The sequence below is a fragment of the Poecilia reticulata genome, chromosome 21, assembly GCF_904066995.2.
Source record: "Poecilia reticulata chromosome 21, P_reticulata-male-v2, whole genome shotgun sequence".
In the NCBI taxonomy this organism is placed as follows: Eukaryota; Metazoa; Chordata; class Actinopteri; order Cyprinodontiformes; family Poeciliidae; genus Poecilia; species Poecilia reticulata.
Window position 1 is genome coordinate 4571806 of NC_088850.1, and position 26318 is coordinate 4598123.

Consider the following 26318-nt stretch of genomic DNA (forward strand, 5'->3'; position numbering starts at 1 on the left):
AAGTGAAAAGATGCCCCTGAAACGTCATTTTCCACTATGCTCACGCCCATGTGAAGCTCTGCAGCTGCTATTAGTGTCAAAAAGTGTTACACAGAAAGACAAGACAACAACATATTAACCCGAAAGCATTTCCATCGAATGCAGCCGGTTGGTTTGTAACAAAAAATGGCGTCCAAAGCTGTTTATTCGGTATGTATGTTGTGTTTGTCAGCTTGTTGAGCTAGCTGTGCCCTCTGTTGCTGAACACCTGATATTTCATTCAAACAGGGTGAATTATTGCATTTTTTTTACCTTTGCATTGCTGCTTTATTGGTTTGACTGAAACACGTAGCTGTGAGGGTTTTATTTACTTGCAATTTAAAAACTTACATCCTGCTTTAGATAATGTTATTAAACGAGCAACGCCCTTGTTCTCAGTGTCTGTTGTTGCTAATTTCGATTAAAACATTCATGTATCCATACCTTTATTTGTATTTTTTATTTATGTTATATTTTTATTGCTTTAGTCGATTTAAGTATCTTTAATCGACTAGGCAATCTGGTTATTTTACTTTGGATAAAGATAAGGTTTTACTATAAAAATGTAATGTCATTTGACATTTTTTCTCTATTGATTCTGCACATAATTAAGTGAATGCTAACAAATTTAATCTGAATTCACAAGTTAAAACCAAGAGTTCAGTTTTGAGCAGGATTGTGTACTTAAACTAGAAATTAAGAACGTTTACAACATTTTACAGTGAATCACATTTTACTGATCTCCAGGTTTTCATTTAATTTTAATTTAATTTGAATGTAGAAATGATTGTCATTTGTTCATAAATTACAAATCACAATTTATCAGCAGGGCTACGTCTATTATAGAAAAGTAATTGGTTAATCTGCAAAGCAACTCAGCTGTAAACCAATCAGATGTCTTGATTTATAAAGAGAGATGGGAAGATATTGCTCTACAACCTGAACAACTTGTAGTCTTAACTAAGATTACAAACGGGTAGAATGTATGGAAAGCCAAAAGTGCCACAATTCGATACATTGAAATGTGTTTTTTTATTAATGTGAAAATTGTAATATAAGTAGAGCTGAAAGCAGCAAAGCAATCTTTTTCTCTAAAAGATTGCTCGGTTTACAGCTGAGCTGCTCTACAGATTAACCAATCAGATGTTATGGTTTGTAAAGTGAAACAGTAGCAGTTTAAATTATTGCATGAGGCAAAAAATAATAATAAAAAACATAATTTAATATATATTTGATTACATTTTTAATGCACAGTGGCGCAGTTGGTAGAGCTGTTGCCTTGCAGCAAGAAGGTTCTGGGTTCGATTCCCGGCCCCGGTCTTTCTGCATGGAGTTTGCATGTTCTCCCTGTGCATGGTGGGTTTTCTCCTGGTACTCCGGTTTCCTCCCACAGTCCAAAAACATGACTGTCAGGTTAATTGGCCTCTCCAAATTGCCCCTAGGTGTGAGTGTGTGTGTGCATGGTTGTGTGTCCTGTGTGTCTCTGTGTTGCCCTGTGGCAGACTGGCGACCTGTCCAGGTGACCCCGCCTCTCACCCGGAACGTTAGCTGGAGAGGCACCAGCAACCCTCCCGACCCCACTGAGGGACAAGGGTGTAAAGAGGATGGATATATAGTTTTAGATTAATTAGCGCTATGCTATTTTGTTCAACAAATGGCCTTTTTTGAGTATATATTCCAGTTAATGATTAATCAATCACTAACTTGGTTAACAATTATTTCAATAATGATTAATTTGATTAATCGTTTCGAACCTAATATCAGCTGAGCATGCTCAGTTAGTAGGATCTAAATGGTGTTTTTTTTTTTTTGTTTTTTTTTAGGGATACAAATCTTTGGGTATTTTCATGCCAAGTAATTGAGTTTTTCATTATTTTAGCAGCATAGAGAGCCACTGCTGAAGAAGAGAGATGACTTTGAGGACATCCTGGAGGAGAGGAGGAACACCAGCGACCTGAGATACGCCCTCAGGTGTTACACTCCCGCTCTCTATAAAGGACTGACTCCTTGCACAGCCAGCGACCTCAAAAACATGGTGCTGCAGTCTGACCAGCTGCTTTACGTCATCAATCAGGTGAAAAATGTCCAGAATCACAGCATTACTCCACATTTCATGCGTGTGTGGATGTTCAATATGGAGGCATTGCTGTTTCCAAGCTAAAAGATATCATGGCGACAGATATTGTCTTAGAACTGACAAACAATGGCTTTGTCGTATTTTTGTGATTTCTCTTTTAGGTTTGCAAGGAGACTGGCACGGCCACAGATGAGATCCAGTCGGAGGCGGAGGCCATCTTGGAGGAGATGGCTCACCGCTTGCAGCTTACCACGGTCCGCTTCTTTGCTTTCACGCTCAGCAAAATCTTTAAAACTCTGTTCAGAAGCATCTGTGTAAACGAGGAGGGCATCCAGAGAGTGAGTAGACCAATCAGGGAGACGCAGAATGATGGACACATGCCTAACTTTGATCCGTTCTCAGCTGCAACAGGCCATCCAGGAACATCCGGTGGTCCTTCTACCGAGTCACCGCAGCTACATGGACTTCCTCCTCATGTCCTACATCCTCTACACCTATGATTTATCTCTACCAGTCATTGCTGCTGGCATGGGTGAGTCAGTATCGACTGATAGAAAACGCTTGTATCGTGATTCGGTTTTCAGCCGAATCTTCCAGCTCTAACTTCCTAGAGTTTCTCTGCAGACTTCATGGGAATGAAGATCGTCGGGGAGATGCTGCGAATGTCCGGAGCTTTCTTTATTCGGAGGTCGTTTGGCGGAGACAAACTTTACTGGGCTGTTTTCTCCGAGTACGTCAAGACCATGCTGAAGGTGAAAAGGCTTCACACACACTCAGGAGACCTTTGGTAAACATTTACTCCTTTTTAAGCTTTTTCTAAACGGTTTTTCTGATTCCAGAATGGCTTTGCACCTGTTGAGTTTTTTCTGGAGGGCACAAGAAGCAGAACAGCCAAATCCCTGACTCCAAAGTTAGGTAAATTATGCCGCAGGAGATTAATAAAGCTGCTATGTCTGTTTTGTAATCTTTGTTGAACAGACTTATTGAAATCCTGTGATTGTTTGTTTTGTTCTCCTACCAGCCAGGTGTAAAATATACATTTAATTATATTTTAGTTTATTTTGTCCTTGCTGTGGATTGTAAAATAAGATCACAAGATATTAATAACAGTAGTAAATTATATCAGATAGCTGTGAATTGAAACAATCCGTCTCGTGTTATATTTATCTCCAACGTGGTGCTGGAAATGTTTGAAAACTTACCTTGAAATGTGGTTGAGTTTATGTGTGGGGTAAAGAGTCCAGGTGAGCCGGTTTTGTCGGGTTCCAGGTCTGCTGAACATCGTGATGGACCCCTTCCTGAAGGGGGAAGTGTTCGACGTCAGCCTGGTGCCGGTCAGCATCAGCTACGAGCGCATCCTGGAGGAGGCGCTCTACGCCAGAGAGCTGCTGGGCGTCCCGAAGCCCAAGGAGTCCACGTCTGTGAGTCCTGAACACCAGACCCCATCAGTTCTGGATCCCTACTTCTAAAAGTTACCCATTATGCTTTCTTGAACAGGTTCAGATGTTCAGAACACGTTCATTACTTTTTTTTTTGTACTAAATCATTCATAGATAATGAGATGGTCAGTTCTTATTCATAAGTTTTTCTTGGGAGATGTCAGAAAAAAGTTACATTTCCCATTAAAAACGTTCTGACATTTTAAAAACGGCAGACCAAAGGTGCCGGAACTCAGCTTGGGTTGCTAGGTAACGGGTGTGGGCTGGCTGAGGTTGCTAGGTAACGGGCCTGGGCTAGCTGAGGTTGCTAGGTAACGGCAGAACGCCTGTAGAATGTGACTTTAAAAACCTCCATAAGTTCCACAAGCGGGAAATTTAAGCAGTAAGTGGACATAACAAAAAGTACAGTGAAGAAAAAACACCATACAAGACTAACTACAAATAACATTTGAAAAAATATACATATAAAAAACTATTAATATTGTACTGAGTTTTGTATGACTGGACTCTTTTCCAGTCTTTCTGGATCTAAATGTGCGTCTCTCCTCTGTTTGCTTCCTGCAGGGTTTGTTCAAAGCCAGGAAGATCCTGAGTGAAAACTACGGCAGCATCCACGTTTACTTCGGCCAGCCGGTTTCTGCCCGGAGTCTGGCTGAGGGGAGAGTGGACCGCTCCCAGTTCAACCTGACACCGCGGTACCGGCATGCATTCATTCATTCATTCATTCATTCATTCATTCATTCATTCATTCATTCATTCATTCTTTCTTTCATTCGTTCACTCATTTTACCTTCTTTTCTCCCTTTTTATCCTTCCTTCTTTTCTACATTGTGACTTTCTTCCTTTTCATTCTTTTGTTTTTCCTCCCCATCTTCTTTCATTCATTTTACTTTCTGTTCTTCATTTTATCCTTCATTCCTACCTTTTTGCTTTCCTTATTCCTTTGCTTCTTTCCTTTACTTCATTCTTTATTTTCTTCCTTCCTTCCCTCTTTGCTTTCATTTTTGCTTCTTTCTCTTTTCTTCTTTTCTCCCTACGTTCCTTCCTTCCATCCCTCCCTCTTTTTTTTCATATTTAAGCTTTATTTAAAGTTTATCTTTTAACTTTAAGGAACTCCATTATATTCAGTAATAATCGCCGATCAATACTGCAAGTATCTTTGGTTATTGATCACCTTCAGATGAACTCAGCTGTTTGTGTTTTTCTTCAGTCACATCCCCAGGAAGCCCTCAGAGGGAATCCAGGACTTTGTGAACGACTCGGCCTTCAGGCTGGTCCGGTCCCAGGAGGAGAACATGGTTCTGAAGCCCTGGGTCCTTCTGGCCGCCCTGCTGCTCCAGAACCAGGCTGCTGGGAACAAACTGGGAGTACTGGTGGAAGACCTGACTGAACAAGCTGTCTGGCTCCGGGATCTGTCCCGCCAGTTTGGAGCCTTCCTTCACTGGCCCGGTATGGTACCGGCCCAGTTACTGACAATAACAACAATAATGATAAAACATTGTTTTTATAAAAGATGCTGTACAACAGAAAATATTAAAAATAACAAGCAGTCAGAGAAATATTAGACATTTTTACTGGAGGTGCAGGAAAAATAGATTCTACAGAGCAGTGTTTCTCAAAGTGGGGGTCGTGGGCCTCGGGGGGGCCGCCTTGGCAGGCTAATGGGGCCCCAGAAAGTTGGAGGGAAGATGAGAAAAAAGTAAAAATAATAAAAAATGAATCCAATAAATTTTTAATCGTAACATCTAAACTGTTTTTTTACAATAGCTTATAACGGATATTCTAGATGTTTTTTTTTTTTTTTAAAGGAAGGGGAAGAGTAACTTTCTGACAAAAAACTCAGAAATTTTGAGATTAATCTATTAGATCCTAGAAAATTTGAGTAGTGGAAAACTTGCTAGAAGTTTGGAGAAATTTCTGAGCTTCAAACTTTGAACATTTTCAACTTTTTTTTTTTTTTAGAAAATTTCTGAAATTAGTCTCAAAATTTCTTGAGTTTTTTTTTTTTATAGAAATTTACTCCTTTTTTCTATCTACAATGACTAATGTACAAATGCACATTTTTAAAAATCATTATTTTTGTCAAACAGTAAAAGCTCTGGTATCTAACTTTCAATTTATAATTCTGAACTATTTTGTGTTGGTTTATGAGGCCTTAGTGAAACCCAAGGAATGCTTTAGCAAGGCACAACATTTTGCTTTTAATTATTTTTTCCGCTGCAGAATGTTAATAACACGCAGTTCTTTTCTTAGGAGGCTATAATCTTTTCAACTTGCACCTAAAATGTAATTTTTTCTTTCAGTTTGCCTTGTTTTGTAGTAAAGCTCATGCAACTTAATGAGATTGTTTCTGCTCCTCTTCCTCGCCGCTCTTCCTCTCCAGACCACGTTCCTCCCTCCAGAGTCGTTTCCTCCAGCCTCTCCCTCCATCACAGCCTGGTCAGGGTCTCTGAGGGCAGAGTCCAGCTGAACTTGGACCCAGGTTTCACTTTATTTCATGAGGTTCAAAGCTCTGATGGAAAGTCATGAAATCAAACAGAAGCGTTTTTTTTCTGAAACAGAAAGTGGATCAGGGTTTCCTCCGCCTGCGATGACCCCGGAGGAAGAGCTCTTGAGCAAGGCAGTGGTGGTGCTCTCCTGCGCCTCCTACAGGAACCAGGTGCTGCACGTCTTTATCCGGGCCGCGCTGCTGGCCTGCGCCGTCCACTCTGTCGCCGGCAGCAGGAAACGTGAGGATGACTCTTCTGCTCTCAGCCTTTTGCCGCTGCTAGCTACTAGTAGCATCTAGCTGCTAGCCACTAGCAGTTGGTACTACTAGCTACTAGTAGTTGGTACTACTACTGGCTACTAGCTACTAGCTTAAATCCATAGATATTTTATTCTTTCAATAAATGGTAGGAGCCTGTTCTGTATTTCTGTTCTGTTTTCCAGAGGAGATCTTCAACTCCTTCAGCTTCTTGAGGAACATGTTTTCTAACGAGTTCATCCTTCGTCCCGGAGCCGAAGTTCAGGTGAGGAGATCTGGAACCGAGCGAACGTTTTAAATGTTTTTATATCTGCTGTCGTTGATGTCCGCCTGTTTTCCAGGACTTTGAAGAAGCTTGCTACCTGCTGGTGAAAAGCGCAGTTCTCCAGGTCCACCAGCAGGAGGTGCTGGTCACAGACAGGGGCCGCCGGACGCTGGCGTTCCTCACCAGCATCCTGGATCCGTTTGTGCAGGGATATCAGGTGAGCTTAGCCGGGATCAGGTGTTGTTATTACTGTTCGATGACCCATAAATCAATATTTATGGTGTGATTCCATCCCTTTTTTTTTTTTCAAATATTCATCCAAACGTGGTCTAATCCTTCCTTACAATGCTTTCCTCCTATTCATCCTTCTTTTCTTGCTTTCCTCCTATACATCCATCTTTTCTTTCTTTCTTTCTTTCTTTCTTTCTTTCTTTCTTTCTTTCTTTCTTTCTTTCTTTCTTTCTTTCTTTCTTTCTTTCTTTCTTTCTTTCTTTTGTTTGTTACTATTCCTCCTTTTTTCTTCCCATCATCCTTTCTTCATACTTGTTCTTCCTTCCATTACTTTCTTCTTTCAGTCTTTCATTCCTTCTTTCCTCTTTTTTGCGTCCTCTCTCCCTCCGTCCACTAGAGGGCACTGTTGATGCGACATCAGTCTCCAGTCATTTCCATCCATTAAAACATCAGAATTTCAAGCATTCAGTTTAGTAACTTTTTTTTTTCAGTGTCTCTGCTCCTGCAGTAGCTTGCAGCTTCGTCCACCAGTGGAACCAGTTCATACTGGAGGCAGGACGTGTGTCTCCAGTCCCTCCTGAGGTTTCTTTCACATCATGTTCTGTCCTTTCACACTCGGCTCTGCCTCCACTCTGGAGTTTTCCCAGTAGTGAAAAAGCTTGTTGCACGGTCGGCGTCCTGCTGAGTGATGCTGCATGAGGAAGCCGGCGCAGTTTGAGCTGATGTGTGAAAACGGTTTTAATAGTCGGGTTGTTTTTTATTTTATTTTTCCCCCCAGATGGTGTGCAGGTTCCTCTGTGAGGAGGCGAACGAGAGTCTGACCGAGAACCAGTTTGTTCCTGCTGTCCGGAAGTTCTTCATCAAACACCTCCTAACAGGTTTTTTAAGACGTTTTTTATTGACATTATTTCTAGCGATATAAAATTGTTTGTTTATTTATTTTTGTGTGTCTGCGTCGTCCAGGAGGGTTAAAATATGTTGAGGTTTTGTCGTCGGACCTCCAGAAAAACGCTCTGGCAGCTTTACTGAGACTCGGAGCGGTGCAGAAACTCACAGGGTGAGTTGGGTTTTATTCTTCCTCTGGATAAACTAAAGAGCCGACGCTTCAATTCCAGCGTTTGTTTACATGTTTACTCAGTTCTTGGTTAAATAAGTTATAATATCCATCCATCTATCCATTTTCTTCCGCTTATCCGGGGTTGGGTCGCGGGAGGCCCAGACTTCCCTCTCTTATAATAAAGGTTTTTAAAAGGACTGGTGATAATAAGAGCAAACTGGGAAACTGGTATTGTACATTGGACCAAAAAAAGATTCTAGATTATTTTATCATTATTATTATTATTTTAATTAATATTTATGTTATTATTATACTTAATTATATTAAAAATTTTTATTTACTTTAATTTGTATTAATTATATATTTTTTTATTTTAAATGTTTGTATTTACTGTATTTTTTATTATGTTATACTTAATGTTTCATTTTATTTTTTACTATAATTTTATACTTTTTTCTATTTAATTTTTATTATAATTTATAATTATTTTATTAATAATATTTATTCATTTTATTTTTATTATTTCTATAGATAAAGTTATTTCTATTGTGCAAAATAATACACTTTTCATTTTATTATTAATGAACTTTTTTCTTATTTACATTTATACTTTTTATTATTATTCATTTATTATACTTAATTATTTTATTTATTTTTACCATAATTATTTTTGTATTTGAATATAATTTATTATTATACATTAATTGTATTTTTGTTATAATTCTTAGTATTTTTATTTCTTATTACTGATTAAGGATAAGATGTTGGTTCCTTTGTGTTGTGTGAAATAACGCACCACCTTGAAAATTATGAATTTTTAAACCAAATTACTGCTACACTTCACTTCAAAAGAGAAAATAGGAAAACGGAACAAATGATGTAATGATTCATTAATAATGAGTTGGGGGCGTGGCCAGCAGAAGCTCATTTGCATTAAAGTGACGGCGCCCTAAAGCAGCTCAATCTGAAAGGAACTCAAAATAAGCAGATTAAAACCTTGTTTTCTAAAAATGATTTTGTGAAAATTAGGTAATGAAAATGTTTTATCAGGTTTTGTGGAGCTTTCCTCATGTGACCAAGGAAGAATAATAGTTCAGCTTTAAATCAATCTCACTCGTCATTCACCTAAAAGTCTTTGCGTCTTGAGCCGTAGTGAGAATAACCGTTGCTGTTTGTCTCCTCCAGAGGAGCGGGACAGGGAACTCTGAAGGTCAACACGGTGATGGTGAACTCTCTGGAAGACACTCTGGGTGAGAAACAAGCAGAAAAGTTTTCATTTCTCATCCAGAATTTTAACAGAATTGCTTAAATTCTCATCGGATTTATTTTATTTTGCAGGAGGAAAGCTGCCGACGCAGAAGACGCTCGCTGCTCGACTCTAATCCAGAGACGCCGTCCATCGAAGCAGACGATCGGTGCAACGCGGCGGGTTCGCTCCTCTGAACGAAGCGACCCGATTGGCCGGTTGAACGGGCCGGGCCAGCCGCTGTCCCGGCGCCGGAACAAAAGAGTCGCGGGTGCAGCTGGTTTGTTTTTCTCTTCTCGTGTTTTCCAGGCTTTCAAAGATGTTTTTTATAAACTTGCATTAACGGCGGATTAACGAGATCTGAAAAGGTTCAACAGAGATCGTCTGAATTCACTCAGAACGGCGGCCATTTTCTATTCTTCCTTATGCTCTTTATGCCAATGCTCTCACACTCTGAGTGGCTTTTAGTTGTCATTTGGAGCCACTTATGGACCTATTAATGCAGTGTGGTGTGGACCTTTACCTCTGACAGATTTACTTTGTCTATTGTTGAACAGCCATATTCAGAAGTTTGCACACAGTCACCATTTAACCTTTTAGGGTGGAACGACAAAACTATTAGAAACACAGATTTTTAGTAACTCCAGATTTATGGTTTATTTTCTCTACCTCAGGTTTGGTTGAAACTTTTTTTCACTTGATTTGGTTAAATTTGAATTATAATCTGCTTTTTAATTCTGTGGGAAAACTCCCATTGTTCACACGCTTTGATTAAGATCGAGGTTTCCCAGAAGTAACGTTCGCCAAATTCCTCCAGTTTTAAACTGGTTTCCTTGTGTTTCAGGTCATTTTTCTTGTTTGTTTCAATTGGTTATCTTGTTGTTCCACCCTGATTAAAAAACAAAGCTGTTCAAGTAACTCAAAAATCAAACATTGATGCCTACGACTGCATATCTGACCAGAGCTGTATTAATTTAACGTTTGTCAGCCTTATTTTCTCTCACACTTTGATAAAGTAGAGTTTTCTATATTTAAAAAACAGAACTGTATTTTTATTCAAACCGAGTCTGATTTCCCCTCCACTTTTAGGCCTTTTCCCACAGTGACAGAAATTCAGCCATGTTTGTTTACACAGTGGAGATGTTGCTACAAAATTAATGTCAGGTTCAACGTTCGCCAAATGTTACATGAATCTCACCAAAGACGCCTGTTTGAGTTTTTCGTTTGTTAGGATTCATTTTTCATGCTTGGTTTTGAGTTGTAGGACTTTTTCTACATGGTGGAAACGGGGAGAAAACATGAAAATTTGGGGTGAAATGTATAAAAATGTCACTAAAGCAGGGAGCTATTATTAAATTAGAGTCAAACTTGAGTTTTATAAATGTTTTCTGCATTAATGTTAATTACTTGAATGCCTCATAAAACATCAGATTGAGTTTTTTCTCAAAATAATCTGAACTGCTTTTTTGGCTGGTTAAATATTTTACCTCTGAGGCAAAACAAAACTCTCCAGTTATAACAATTTGTTCAGATTTCTGCTGCAGGAGTTTATAGCCTCATACTTTGTAATATATAAGTGGTAAAAACATTAAAGTGGAACATATTTAATAGTCTGTTGACCATCTTGGGATAAATGTTCAAATATCCATAAACAGTCATTGTCCTCCCAAGATCCCAAGACAATAAGTCCAACTTCTCTGCCGTGTCAGCTGCTTTAAGGGCTTAGAATGCTGAGGTGAGTGAATCTTCATCGGTGCAGACAGAGTGTCTGCATGGCATGGCATGATATTAAGTGGTTACTGGGTAATTACTGCATTTTCTTAACTTTTGAAGCAGTAAATATGGCATTTGAGTTGGAATGCTGCAGAATTTTCAGTCTGGATTAGTTGGATGTGAAACTGGATATGTGACAGCATAAAATATGGTTTTTAAAGAAGTAATGCTGGAGCTTTGTTTACTTAAAACGGCTTGTGATAAAACACTACATGAATGCAAAGCAAATGTAACAAAGTGGAGGTGCTTTTGAAACTTTATCAATTCATAAAGAAATTATTGCAAAGTTGTAAATGATGTAAAGTTCAAGTTTAAAACTTGTGGGGATCTAAATCTAAAGTTCCCAAAATTAGTTGGTCTGGTTTGTTTTTGTTCCCAAAACCCAGCTGTTGATTCATGTAAACAACAGTGAAAGGAAAATACATTAAGTGTCACCATTTATGCTGAACTACAAACAGAACCTGGAAGATATGAGGAATTATATTATTATTTTTATTATATTCAATGAAGTTTTTGTGCTTTGAGTCATAATACTTGTCCTGTCAATTTTGCAATAATTTGAAAGAAGATCTGGTGATTTTTTTTTTTTTCTACATTAGGGTCATTGTAGATAGAAAAAAGTAGAAATATCTGCCAGAAAAACTCAGAAATGTTTAGACTAATCTCAGAAATGATCTAGAAAAACAAGAAAGAATCTGCATTGGAAAAGTCCAGTGCCAGAAAATGTTTTATTTTTTATTTTTTTTAAAGTCTAAGAAGTCAAAATATTTCTAGAAATAAACTCAGAAATTTGAGATTAATCTTAGAAATTTTCTGGAAAAAGAACTTGAAAATTTCAGAATTTAATATTTTATTTCAAAATTTTTGACCTTTGAATGTCAGAAATTTTTACGTTTTTCTAAAAAAATTTCTGCGATTAATCTCAAAATTTCAGGGGTTTTTTCTAACAAATTTTCAACTTTTGAATGTCAGATATTTCCCAAATTTTCTAGAAAGTTTCTGCCACTAATCTCAAATTTTCAGAGTTTTTCACCTGAAATTTGCTCCTTTCTTTTATCTACAACAGCCTTAATTTGCTGTAGTTTTTTTTCCAACATATTTGCCTGGAAGAATATATTTTCTAAATTAATGTTTCTTTTAATGTATTTCTGGAAGCCAAATATTTCCTATTTGAGTGCTCACGGAAGCAAATAAAATGTTTTTCTGAACTTTAAATAAACAGGAAGCCAGTCCAGAATAGCTCCAGCTTTAAAAATAGATAAGAGTTTTGTTGTTTTCTGTTATTGTTTTCATCAATCTTAACCTGAAAACCCTGCAGGAAGTGAACTCAGCCAGCAAAGCAGCAGAAAAATAATCCATACGTGAACAGCCAAAGTCCAGATCTGCCATATTTGTGTGTTTTTGTTTGAGTTTCATCATGTCCATGTTCAATGTTTGCATTAACTGTTAAACTCTGAGGCTGGAAAGCTTGTAATAAAGTGTTTTCAGAGACGGTCCTCAGTGTGTCTTTAATTTTACACTAACTGGGTTGTGTGGTGAGGATTGTTTATCGTCATCAATGTGACTCCGTCGCTCCGAAACGCTCGGCCTGTTTGATGCGCCGCTCTCCTGTGGCTCAGAAAGCCTCTTTGATCGCAGCTGATTAAAACATGAAGCCTGTGTTTGATCATGATTAAATCTTAGCTTAATCATCTTCAAGCTCCTCCAGTGGTTTTCCGTCTTTATGCTGACTGTTGGCGACATTGTGAAGAGCGGTTTTGGTGAGGCTGGTTTAAGCAGCTCTTACTATCTTAATGAACATGTTTGGGACCTTCTCGCCAGCATCGGTTTCAGTTCAAACACGACTCGCGCTGAGCGGCGTTAAAGCTCCCGTTAAAGCTCATATTCACCTATATTTCCGGCTGTTTGGGGGATTAACTCGCTGCAGATGAGTCAGCTGCTTGAAACAGGACGAGGATTTTATTTGCATACGGCAGCAGAGACGTTAATAAGGGAAGTTTTAAGTGTTTACTATCAAATCTGACAGTTTACTAATTAAATCTGGACGTGGGAATTGGTTTGAGCTAATTTTGCGTCTGGCCGGATTCCCACTCAGTCTGGGAAATGTGTCTCTTTTGTGTTTACAGATGCATTTCTGGTTCCTGCTGCCAGAACTGTGCAAGCTCTGAGCTGGTGGCTGCACTTTACTCCGAAAGAGGCGGCTCTTTTTCTTTTTTTTGCTTTATTAAAATTGATGCTCCCAGTTTGTGTCTGAGCCTAACTAGCAAATCAAAATTAAATTCTGTCTCTGAATGTGAGAGTCTGGTAGAGGCCATAAAAGACGAGTTTCTACAAAGTTTCCGTTTTACTTCCACATCCCAACGATCTGCTTTGTGGCGAGCTACCACATAAAACCCAAATACAAATGGAAGTGTATGGAATGTGGCGAATTCAACTTTTTCAGGACATGTTAAAAAAAGCAATTACAAAGATTTGTAGATATTTGGGAATTAAAATCAGGTTTTACAAAATTTGAGAATTATTTTCCCAGAAATAACATATGGAAGATTAAGGGTTCCTGGAGGAAAAAAACACAACAGAGTGCTGACTCGAATCTCAAAATTTGGACTTGAATTCTTAATTTTGGACTTGAATCTCAGAATTCACATTTTTTCTTTCTCAGAATTTTGGTATTTTTTTCCCCAGAATTTGGATTTGAAGTTAAAAGTTCAGACTTAAATCTCACAATTCACACTTGAATCTTAGATTTTGTACTTGGATCTCAATATTTGAACTTGAATCTTAGAATTCAGACTTTTAAATTTTGGAGTTGATTCTCAGAAACCTAACCAATCTTTCTCAGAATTAAATGGCTTTTTGTTGCTGTCTTTTTTCCTCAGACTAGCCTTTTTTTCTTCTGACTCCGGTGCAGATTGCCACTTGGGGGCAACCAGCTTTCTTTTTTCCACTGGCTCTAATTTTCTCGGGACAAACTTGATTAGCAAATGCAGTTTTGAGGACGAATCACTGAAACCTCCCTCTAGGTGTCAGACTTGTCTCTCTGTTCAGGATTCAATCTGTGGCAGTTTGTTGATGAACACACACTCACACACACACACACACACACACTGTCATAGCAGCATTTTTCATCAGGTTTCGTGGCGCCGCTGCTGACTAAGAGACTGCTGCCAGCATATCCACCCCTTCCCATCCATATTGCCCTTTCTTTCATACCCACTCGCTCTCTGACAAATTATAGGTTCATCTAAAGTTGCCATGCCAAATTGTGTATATATACACACACTCTGGTCCATCCATTCGTCTAACCGTCTATTCATCCATCCAGTTCCTGCTGCTTTCTCGCTCCCTCCATCTGTATCCGTCTCTCGGAGGTGTCGGCCGCAGCCATATCAGCACTTTATCTGCTCCGTTATGACAAGCTCTTATTGAAAGGGGAGGCGGGTGAACACAAACACACAGATTCAGGACGGCAACACCCAAATAAACTACCTTCTGACCGCTGGAAAATAAAAGCTCAGGCGACTGTTTTGTAACCGCAACTGCTTCCTGTTTGGTTTGGTTTTGTCCTTTAGGTCTGACATGTCATTTCTTTACTCTCTGTTTGCGTGAGTGTGCGTTAAAGGGTGACTAAGTCCTGGGCGGTGATGGCGTTCTGCCCAGAGGGGTGTGTGGAGGTCTGTATGGAGAGAATTGATCAAAAGAGAAAAGGGACCCTGGTGGGTAATGCTTCAGCAGTTAACCTCAGGTAATAGTGGGTTGATGGATTCAGTTCATTTTCAGCAGCAGATCCTGTTTATCAGCACTGCGCTGCGGGCTAAAGCTTCAAGAAGAGCAGCGGTCAATGTCAAATCTGGAGACTGCTGAAGAAAACAAGCTGGACTCAAACATGGAAAGGCTGCCTAATTTGAGCCAGACACATTGGTGTGAAAATGTACAGATTTCTCCTGTTTGTGTGTTTTGTTTTGTTTTTTTCGTCATTGTAACGTCAAAAGCGCAACTATCCAACCCTACATCTTTGAGAAGCAGAAGTGGGGCCTCCTGCACAACCAACAAGAGTGCAGCAAGTGGTTTCTGGGGGTTAAGTCAACAGCTACACACTTGTCTATTCCAGCAGCCATTGTAAAGCGCATACAGTGCTGACCAAACCTGCTGGAGATAGGCTTGTGTTGCTAGGTAACTGGCTGGGTTTCGCTTAGGTTGCTAGGTACATTCCGAAGGTTTTTGAAAGGGCTCATTTTCCAGACACTAAAAAACATTAACTTATTGACAAATAATTCATTTTTTTAAGTGTTTGAGCTGTTTTTAGAAGCAGTAGAAATATTGTGCATCAATTTCACACAAAAAAAACAAAAAAACTGGGGACATAAACACCACAGAAGCACATTTCCGCCATGAAAGAAAAAATAAAAGCCCAACAGAAAGTAGTTTTCGAGAGCAAAAGAGAGAAAATATGTCATGATTTTGTCTGTCAAAGCCATAATTACGAGATACCGAGTCATTATGAGACAAAGCCTATGAGTCCATCTCAAAACTGGCTTCGAATCTCATAATTATTACTTAAAAGTCGATATTATGAATTCGAAAGTCAAAATTATTACTTAAATTGTTCTTAAAATTATGACATTAAAACTCGAAATTATGACTTCTCGTTGGACTTTTTTTTTCATGGCGGAAATGAAAAAAAAAACAGCGAAAGCTAACATCCGACATGCAGCTTTAAATGCAGCAGGTTAACGATCCGAAGCACAAATCTTCATTTAAATGGCAAAAATAAACAAAATGGTCAAAATCTGGACTTAAATCTGACTGATGGTGTGTTTGGAAACCTATTAGTAAACTGGAAGTCATTAGTAAAGTGATTCAGGTTGTCTGAAACATTTAGATGTGGCAAAACGCATAATCAGGAGACAACTGTAAGCTGGTAAACGCCTTTTATTCACAGTGTAAAAATCCATTTATTGATCTGAAGTATTCATCAAGAAATACATTCCCATTCTGAGGGGGATTTAAATCACATCCCTTCCAGTCATTTATGACAAGTCATACTCGAAATTCTGCTGTAAAAGCCCATCTTACAGTTGAAATAGCATCAAGCACCTTTCCACAGTCCCTCAGGAATTCAACAGTAGGTTCCTGCAGTTTGAGGAAATTTATAGCTGAAAATAACTTTAAGTAGTCCCAAAGGAATAAAGCAAGTGACTCAGCTTTTGTTTTTCCTCTGCACGTTTCCTGCTGGTCCCAGAAGTCTCCACATTAGGGGGTGGAAAGCCCAGAGGAACAGCTTCCTATTTAAAGCTGAGAAATGGTAGCGCTGAGAGGCATTCAGACGATCAATAAAAAAAGTTACTGTTATTTCACTTTAGAAGAGTTTTCTCTGAAAAGAGCACAGACTGTTTCATTTTATGACTTTTGATCACATAGTAAAAATTTGCCTCAATTGTATTGGTGGGAAATACAGTTAATATGGTAATTTCTACTCATTCATTCCACAAACTGCTTGTGGAAAAATATAAATTAACCCATAATGTAAAAAATTTGTTGTTTTAATACCTTGATTTTTCTTCATAGCTTAGTGTCTTCATTAGACCTCCATCCAATCGGACTTATTTATGATTTTACAAAGAATGGACAAAACTTTCCAACATTAACAATCCAAATAGCCTTTTTCACCTTCAGTCTATCTAAATAAAAGTTGTTTACAGACACAAATGTTAAATGATCTTTTAAAAAAGTCAACTTGTAATTTTTTGTTGGCTATATTTAGACAATTTTGACATTTATTTTAAAGAATCACAATTTTATTTCTATTTTTAGGTTTTAAATTAAAGAAAAATATTTTACTAAAACAGGATGGAGTCACTATTTTTAGAGGACGTTCTTAAAAAGCGGCTTCCAGTCTAATGACAAGACAAATGTGCAAAAATAGTCATTGTGAAAAAAAACTAAAACATTAATTCAGGGTTTTTGCGTCGCTTTGTATTTAAACAAACACATTTTGAGGACAAACTTCTTCTTCTTCTTCTTTAGCTTCTTCTTCTTCTTCTTCTTCTTCTTTTAATTGCTGTTGGCAAGCAACTTAATGGTGTGCATTACCGCCACCTACTGGTAAAAGGACAAACTTTCTTCCTAAAATAACTTTTATAGAAGAACCGACATACATGCACCACTCCATTCCAGTAGATGGCGGCAATGCGCATAAAAACATTGCTTGCCAACCGCCATATAAAAAGGAAGTAGAACCGGCGGCCATTTTGAAAACAGGCACAGCTCCAAGACAGAAAAGTTTTTTTTCCAACTTTGGAATCGTCTGACCGTCACTTCTGGTGAGTTTGATTGAATGTTTTCAGTTTTGCTCATCCCCAAAGCCGATAGTTTATGTTTTATGGTGTAACAATCAGAAGAAACTTCAAGAGGATATTTATAAACCGGCGCAACAGATGTTTTGTTTTGTGTCGTTGCTGCTCTTTATGTTAATTTTTGATTCCGTCGGCTGCATTTTGGAGCAGTTCTGATATGGCTGAGAAATTTTCTTCCGATATTTACTGAAATATAATAAAAAATTTTACTTTAGCTTGCGTTGTTAACGTCACAAGTGAAACTTACAAAATATTTGCATTTTTTCTCCAAAAAAATCTGAATTAAAAGGCTGAAATATTTCATTGGTATGTCAGAATGTTTTGCAAAGGCCTGGTCATTGAAATATAATTTGATTCAGAAACTCAGAAAAATGTCAAAAGTTTTGAAAAGTGAAGTTTTTCTGGCAAATCTTTGACTTGTCAAACTCAAATTATGTGGTTTTTTTTGTATGTTTGAGTTTAATCTCAAATTTTCTTAGTTCTTGTAAAGTTTTGACTTTCCAAACAGAATTTTTATTTTCCCCAGAAAATGTGAGATTAATCTCAACTTTTGGGGTATCTCTTGGAAATTTTTCGACAATTTCAGAACGTCAGAATTTTCGTTTTTGTTTTACAGAAATTTTCTGAGATTAATCAAAATTTCTGAGGGTTTTTTTTTTCTAGCAAATTTAAAAAATTTCAAACTCAGAAATTTCCAATTTTTCTTGAAAATTTGAGATTAATCTCAAAATATTAGAATTTTTTTCTAGCAAATTTCTGACTATTCAAACACAGAAAGTTTATATTTATTTTCTAGAAACTTTCTGAGATGAATCTAAAAATTTCTGAGTTTTTTTTAATAAAGTTTTCCCCTGTTTTTCCTGTCTGTCCCAACACGCTGTCATACCTTACACCTGGCTCATTTCACATGCGTCTGAACGCGGCGCGCTTCTAAATGCTGATAATCTCATAGACACAACTGTTCCTCTCAGGCTCTGTGGGATTCAACACGCTGCCAGTTCTTGACAGCAAGATAAATAATAATCCTCTGATGGATGCTGCTGTGAAGTGAAAGCTGAAGGAAGATTTAATAAAATCCAATAGAATCTAATTAAAGTGGCTGGAATATGTGTGTGTTCAAGTATGTTATCAAAAAATGTGTGTGTGTGTGCAGTAGTGAGAATTTCTGTTTTTATTTTTTACTATTTCTGAAGCGTTGTTGTATGAAGATGAACAGAAATTTACTAATATCAGCTCCTAAAAATAAATACTGCAGGTTTAAAAAGGCTATTTTAATAACAACATTATATATATTTTGCTGTCACTCAATTGTTTTTATTCTCTCCATAAATACACACTTGTTTGGTTAATATAGTTGGAAGGGAAAAATTGGAGCGCTGAAAAATAAAAACGGAAAGTTTTGTAAATAATAAAACTGATTTCATCGCGTCCTACATCTTTAAAAGCAGAACAAATTATTGGGGTTTGGTAGTATAGTGAAAATGTTATTTTTATTAATTATATTTGCCAATAATGGAAATGTTATAAGAATGACAGAACCTTCCCCTAACTCTGCACCCATCAGCTTCAGCTGTCAATATGTCCCACAAACCTTTCAGTATTTTTTAAAAATAATTATTTTCCCAATTACCAGCTTGATTCACAGCAGGAGGTTTGAATTCTGTCACGACTGCAGCTGAAACTGGATGTGAAAGCAGACGTCTACCAGCCAGGCGTCGCGTTTCTGTACCAAAAACCTCAGCAGCTTATTTACAACTTACGAGAAACTGTGATTCAAAGCACAAACAAATTGTAGAAATAGCTTGAAACTCTTGTATAAAACATTTTCTTTTATTTTTCGGTTTTCTGCCTTGGTTTCTCATGATATTACAGCACATTACCACCAGCGGTGTAAAGTATTGAAGCAGGCATCTCATCAATAGCGCCGCGTGATTTCTCTGAGGGTTGTGCGACTCTCAAACACACCGGCTTTCATCTGGTTGCTGTCAGACTCCAGCAGAGATGCTATTGCCAGAACCAGGGAGCTGAGAGATGATGAGTTTGATTTGGTTCCTGTGGAAATCAGTTGTGATTTTTTTTTCCCCTCATAAGATATTTTACAGAGAAGTCGGGGGTTTGTACCTACAGGAAGAACTGACCCAACCTGCTGTTGATCGGATAATCTGGGCAATAAATTGATTTAATCTGATTTCTTGTTTTTTGAAGATGTAGTTTTTGGATAATAATATTTTTTTTCACCAATACATTCCTTGGGTTTCCGTAGTTTTAGGGCGGCCATCTTGTTTGACATCTATTAATTTGGACTTTGAATTCAGTTCAACCCACAGAAGGAATGATTGAAATAAAAGCCAGTTTTTAAAGATATTTTCTGTCATTTATACTTTTTTTTTTTAATAAGAAAAAAAATCTACTAATCTAGAAATAAAATTTTGGATGAAAAATGGAGATGAAATATAAGGGCTGGACGAAATGGCTGAAAAAAGCATAGCTATTTTTGCGTTTCATATCAGTGTATTGATAATTATTGATTAGTTTTTTGTTTTAAGTATCTGAAATACTTCAGAGCTGGTGGTGTAACCTTTCCTGTTTTATCCACAATTTTCACTGCTTGCTGTTTTGAATTAGCAGCTATGAGCCACAGTGGAAAAACCTTGAGCTATTGCTGAAGTCACTCAACAGGTCGCAGCTAGGTAACGAAAGAGTGAGTGAGTTGCTAGGTAACGAAAGAGTGAGTGAGTTGCTAGGTAACGAAAGAGTGAGTGAGTTGCTAGGTAACGAAAGAGTGAGTGAGTTGCTAGGTAACGAAAGAGTGAGTGAGTTGCTAGGTAACGAAAGAGTGAGTAAGTTGCTAGGTAACGAAAGAGTGAGTGAGTTGCTGGGTAACGAAAGAGTGAGTGATGCCACTCACTTAGTTTAGCCTGCCGTGAAACGTTGAGTGGCTAAAGTCTTTCCTCTGCCTAAATCCCCCAGAATGCCATGTGGTTCTGGATCTGAGTTCAGTGAATATTCTATATACTGAATATTCAATCACCTGTCTATAATAAGAGACAGGTGATCAATAGATAATATATATGATAGAATATCAAGGTTGGTTACCTAGCAACAACTCACTCACTCTTTGGTTACCTAGCAACAACTTGTTGAGTAACTTGCGCAGCAGCAGTTTAAGGTTTCGCTACATAACTGCTTAAAAATAAACAGGCTGGAATGAAAACTGTGGATGAAACAGGAAATGACACAACACCAGGTTGGCAGCATTTCAGATATTTAAAACACAAAATGAATCAATAATTATCGATACCGACTGATATGAAATGCTTACGTCGAGATATAAACCCCTAGTTATAATCTTTATTTACCTCCTTTTTAAATGTTTATCCAGAGATGTTATTTAAATCTGCTCAGTTTCAATTACTTTGGCATTCCTGTCCTTGTTGCCACATAGTTTTTTTTTTCTGCTCAGGAATCCTTGTGAAAGTTTCCTCACATCCTCTATAACTCTGTAGTGTTATGGACGGATGTGGAGAGAATGGAGAAAACGGGCTGGATGGACGAGGGGAGTCGCTAATGCATTCCTGTGATCTGTGGATTGAAAAGTAGCACAACACGGAAAGAAAGACAGTAAGAGAGGGAAAAAGAGCCGGATTCTAATACACAGAAAGGATGAGGGAGAGAAAAGGCAATCAGAGGGAAAACGCAAGAGAGAGTGAGGCGAGCTGACACTTTGTCAGAGGTAGAGCTGGTGGTCTGATGGGCTAATGTCGCCCCGGTTCAAGTCCCTCTTAAAGACGTCAGATCACACAGGCAGATTGCCCTTAGAGGATTTGAGGCAGCCACCCGCCAGGGGAGCTGGGAAATTGCATTTGCTGCCTGCTACAAGATCCTGATAAGAGCAGATTTGTTCTAAGAACGCAATGACAGGGCAAGGTTATCACAAGCTGCCTGCCCTCCCTACTGAAGAGAGGAAGGTAGAGGCCTAACACCGGAGAAATCCTCAGAAGGAAAGGGGAAGAAAACTCTCCATTTATGCCGGAGACGAGACGTTGCTTACAACCGAGTGGAAAATGAAGTGGTTGTTAAGATGTTCTGCTGTGAATCACTTTCTGTAAGGATCATGTAAATAACCCTGTCATGATCACAAATTACTCTAGTGTTAAATTGTCCCAGACGTTATTGCGATAAATGATGATATATTTGTTTTGTGAACGTTTTCAGGTGGTGGCATAATAATGCAAGAACAGATCCTCAAAGATCAATAGACTTTAAATGATCATGAACATGTAACACTGGAACTGGAAGACATTTTAAATATCCAAAGTAAACAAACAGAAATAACAAATAAAATGAATTATGAAGTCTCTGTAAACAAAATTGTCCTGAGACTTTTTTGTTTGCCTCTCATGGCTAGCTAAGCTAGGTTGAGGTTCAACTACCTCACTCACTCTTTAGTTGCCTAGCAACTCACTCAATCTTTGGTTACCTAGCAACAACTTGTTGAGTAACTTGCACAGCAGCAGTTTACAGTTTGTGCCTCATAATTGCTTAAAAGTAAAAATACAGAATAGAGTAAAAACTATACATAAAACCGGAAATGTCATGTGACAAACAAAAAACTCAATAATCAATTATCATTATCAACTGATATGAAGCACTTATATTGAAATTATTGTGTGGTATCTGGGTCTGAAACTATTAATCGTGATTACTTAAATAATCGTAAACTAATTTTGCAATCGATTAATCATTAATCAGAGTATAAAGACTTAAAATAAAAGGTCAAATGCTGGAAAAAACAACAGTCTGAGCAGCAATGAAGCCAAAACTGGACGGTTCTCGTAATACAATCACTTTTATATTTTTGTGACTTTAGTTTGTAATTTTCTTTTTAAAGCCCTAATACGTAACATAGCAAATCATGTGAAAGTCCTAACTTAAGAAGGATCTGTAAGGTAAACCTGTGACTTTAGAAAATATTTTAAAAGAAAAACTTTATGGTTTAATGTTTAGAGCCAAACAGTTTCATGGCTGCCTGAGCTGATCCCTGTCAGATACTCTCTCCTGGTTGATCTGCCGGCTCCGTCCCGCTGTAGTTCTCGGTTTGAACTCTCTCTGTCTCGGCAGTTGCTTGAGAGATTTTGCTTTTCAAGTTTTTACCCTTTGAACTATGGCTCTGCTGCTGCTGCAGGACACCAGAATAAAAGCTTTTGATTTGGTTGTCAAAAGCTTGGAAAAACGAAGGGCAGCTGAGTGGGACGGGTTGCTTTTGATAGACATGTCGTTCCTGTTTGGGGCTTTTTGTCACGTAATCATCTGTCATTGTCAACAAGGAGTGAAAGATCTGCAAAGTAAAAGTTCAAAGGGGATTTCTTTTTTATTTTTGAACTTTGAAGGCTTAAAGCTGTCAAAACGGTAATCTATCTGTCCTGAGGAAGAGTGCGGACCCTGAGCTTAAAGAAGGTTTGACTGATGTCGTTTTAAAAAGCCCGTCACAAGCAGCTGCTCGGCTTTCAGCGAGCTCTCTGCCTCTGTTGTCCAGAAATCCAGTTGTAATGAGTCACATTGGTTTATAATGACACATAAATGGTGGAATGATGCCACATAATGTAAGACACAGCAGGACCAAAAATGGAAACAAGAGTTGAGCTAACAAGACGCGCGCAAAACTTTCTTGATGTTTTGCTAATGTTGAAAAAACACAATTTTGCAATTGCTGTATTTCCATTCAAATAGAAACTCAAATAAAATCCCATGTGAATAACTTACCATCTTACAAACATGCCATCAACAGCTCCTCCAACAGCTTCCTGTTGTCGTCTTCTTTGTCGTTTCTGACTGTAGTAACATTCGGTTAGCTCTGTCACAACAACAAATTTTACGGGATGATAAATTGTCCCAGAAGTTATTTTGGTAAACAATAATATTGTTGTTTTGAGACCATTTTCAAGTAATATAATGGTATAGCAATCCCAGAACAAATTCTGAAATATAAATAAACATTAGATTTTAATAAACATTTAACACTGGCAGCACTGGAAGACATTTTGAATATCAAAATGGACAAAACAACAAAACTAGTTGATACCAAAGAACCAGACTGAAACCTTTTATCATCCAGTTTTTGGTAGAAGGAGAAAATGATGAATCATTGAGCTTGTTTTAATTTATATTGCGATCAGTTGATTGCGATAGGCTTACATTCGGTTTTTGATCATGTGACTCGTGATGCAAGTTTTGTATAATACATTAGTTTTGATACCACCTCATACCAATGCAAAAACCTTTTATTGAAAAACATGCATTTGTCCAAATTGCTGTATTTTCATTACATAAATTAATGTTTGTAATTACAATTTGTGCAATTTTATGGTCAGTGGAAATGCAAAGATTTCCGTACATTTGTAGCAGAAAAGCAGCTTAAAGTACCAACTACCGTTCTTTAGGTGACTCCAAATGTCGGACAGAGTTGGAAGTTGTTCCACCTCCGTTTGTGTTTCTCTTCTTGCATGTTTCACTGCGTGTTTTGCTTAGTTCTTCGTAGTTTATGCATCTTAAACAATCTACTCTTGCAAGCATATTTTCTTTTAGCTTTTTTTTTTTTCTTTTTTCAGGTAATTTGATTTATCACACAAACATCCAGAGTGGATAAACGGAAACGGTCTGCATACGTTAATACAGAATAACTGAAATGAATTGATGGTGAGCACTTCTTAAATAACAGGCATCTGTTTTAAACGGTAGACTTCGGTTAAAATATCAGGTAAACCGGTTTAGGTTCAGTTCAAGTCCCAATTCATTGGTGCAAAAATAAAAAACTAACATTTTCCTAAGTAAAATCTAAAGTCTTAATATTAATGACTCAAGTCTTTGACAGTTTGACTCTTGTGTCCTTTGTCACACCTGCGTTTTTCTACCTTCAAAACAGTGTTACCATGGAAACAAGAGGCCAAAGCGCCACAAAACATTTTCGTTTTTCTGTCCTGGCGTCGTCGTGTAAACGGGAACTAGATTTTTCTCTCCATGACTTGAACATAATGTCATTGTTTTCCATTTTGAAACGCTGAAAGCCACAGATATTTACAAAGTTTGTGGATATTTAATCGGTTTCAGTCTTAACTGCAGGACTGCCAGCTGCCAGAAATGTGAATTATCCCAATCAGCAATACTTCTGCGTGAATCAAATTTTGCTGGACGATGAATCGTCCCATTGCGATAAACGATAATATTGTTATTTTGAGACCATTTTCAAGTAATATATCCATACTGACATAATAATGCAAGCCCAATAAACTTTAATTAGTAAAGAACACTTTGCATCGGAACTGGAAGATATTTAAAATATCCTAAATAAAACACGACGACCAGAAACAATAGTTAAAATGAGGGGGAAAGACACTTATAGCCGAAACATATAAGTGTGTGTTGGTCAGAGTGTGTGTGTGATGTGGGTTTGTGGCTCTGGGTGATTTGTGCCTGTGGGGGTGAATTAAATCATTTCTCAAGGCCTCAACAGTCTGGCGTGTCAGATAGAAAGATAAGGCCATCAGTGGAAGCTCTCTGATAATCCAGCTGCAGCAGACAGGAAGCAGATGACACTTCTGGGATCAAACCGCACAGCTAAACAAAAACACATCGCCTTCCTGATAACGGCCACCAATGATTTAATACTCAAACATTTACCTTTTAAGCTTCGGTCACCGATTTCAACAGTCAAAATGTTTCTAATTTGTAATCCTGAGTTGTTGTTTTTTACCATTTAGAGGAGGACAGAAAACAAAAAAGCAGAGTCTGACACCAGTTGTGGTGAGATAGATGAATCCCAGACATGCTATAAATCACGCTCTTATTAACTCGTGGGCAAGTGAATGTAAAATCCTATTGGCCTCTGGGGAGCAGAAAACACAAGGCCGTTGTTCCCTCAGCCTTCAGTCTGAGCTCACAGACGGATAAAACTCTGGATTTATTACCAGAGAAAGGACGCCGAAGTTCGGACGTGTGAAGGAAAACTCTTGATATTTACAGTTAAAGATTTGAATTGAACACTCAACTAGATGCAGAGCTGCAGAAAAGTACTTCCTCCTTACTGATTGGTTTTCACTTTTGCTTTCTGTCACACTTATGGTTTCGAATCACTGCAATATTAGAAATAAAAGAAAAGGCTAGTCTTGGATCACTTCAGCACCAAGTATACTTCCAAAAACAAGATGCTAATCCCAAATTAGCTACCTTACAGTCATTGGTACAAATTCTGGGAATAGTTTCTCAGTCAGATTAAGACTCCTTCCACACGGAGACAAACACCTTACATTTTGTAAACAATTAAACAATGTGCATCCAACGACAGAATGCATCGCCACTGAAGACGCTGTAGTAGGTCCACCAGGCCAATCGGTGGCGCTGTAACAATGACACAAAACAAAATGAACACCACCTAACGGTGTACGTTACGAACTAAAAGTAAACACTGGTTTTTATTTTTTCTTCTTTGAGCTCCAAATGTCAAAAATGTGCAAGAAAGATCTCATAAATGTTTTGATTATTCTCAAAAATCTTCTAGAAAAAAACTTGGAAAGTAAAATTTTTCATTTTTGCAACTCAGAATTTTTCTGTTTTTTCTTTTAGACTAATCTCAAAATATTTTTTCAAATAAAGTTTTGTTGTTTCAAACTCAAAATTATTTTTCTAGAATATTTTTATTAGTCTAAATATTTTGTTTTTTGTTTTTTTGCAATTTTTTTGTCTTTTCAAACTCAGAAATTCTAAGTTTTTTTTCTAGAAAATGAGTTTCTCACTTGCAAATTTTCAAGTTGTCAAACTCAGAAATTTCAATTTCGTTTCTAGAAAATTTTAGTGTTTTTTTTTTTAAACTTTTCAAAACCAGAAATAATTTTTTTTGTAGAAAATGTTTTTTTTTCCTAGCAAATTTTAAACTTTTCAAACTCAGAAATTTCAAAGTGTTTTTTCTAGACAATTTTCCAGATTAATCTAAATATTTCTGAGTTTCTTGGTAGAAATTTACTCCTCCTCGTTTTACTATTCCATCCACCTTGTCCCCAATATGCTGAAATCGTGATAAAGTTGACGTTTGTCAATGTTTTTCACTCTAGATGCAT

The 26318-nt window shown here is 37.6% G+C and overlaps 1 protein-coding gene across 2 annotated transcripts; it reads left to right on the forward strand.

Moving 5' to 3' along the window:
• The first annotated feature begins 27 nt into the window (after positions 1-27).
• Positions 28-12348, forward strand: gnpat (glyceronephosphate O-acyltransferase). Of its 2 annotated transcripts, none has more exons than XM_081602076.1 (17): positions 28-189; positions 1898-2092; positions 2257-2433; positions 2498-2627; positions 2720-2847; positions 2935-3010; positions 3365-3516; positions 4099-4229; positions 4745-4983; positions 5918-6016; positions 6096-6263; positions 6466-6545; positions 6622-6762; positions 7555-7654; positions 7740-7833; positions 9019-9083; positions 9172-12348. In XM_081602076.1, the coding sequence occupies exons 1-17, from the start codon at positions 166-168 to the stop codon at positions 9213-9215; spliced, it is 2043 nt and encodes a 680-aa protein (XP_081458202.1). In that variant the 5' UTR covers positions 28-165; the 3' UTR covers positions 9216-12348. The 2 variants fall into 2 exon arrangements, with proteins under 2 accessions (XP_081458202.1, XP_081458203.1); XM_081602077.1 differs by having other exon boundaries at positions 1901-2092.
• The last annotated feature ends 13970 nt before the right edge of the window (positions 12349-26318 follow it).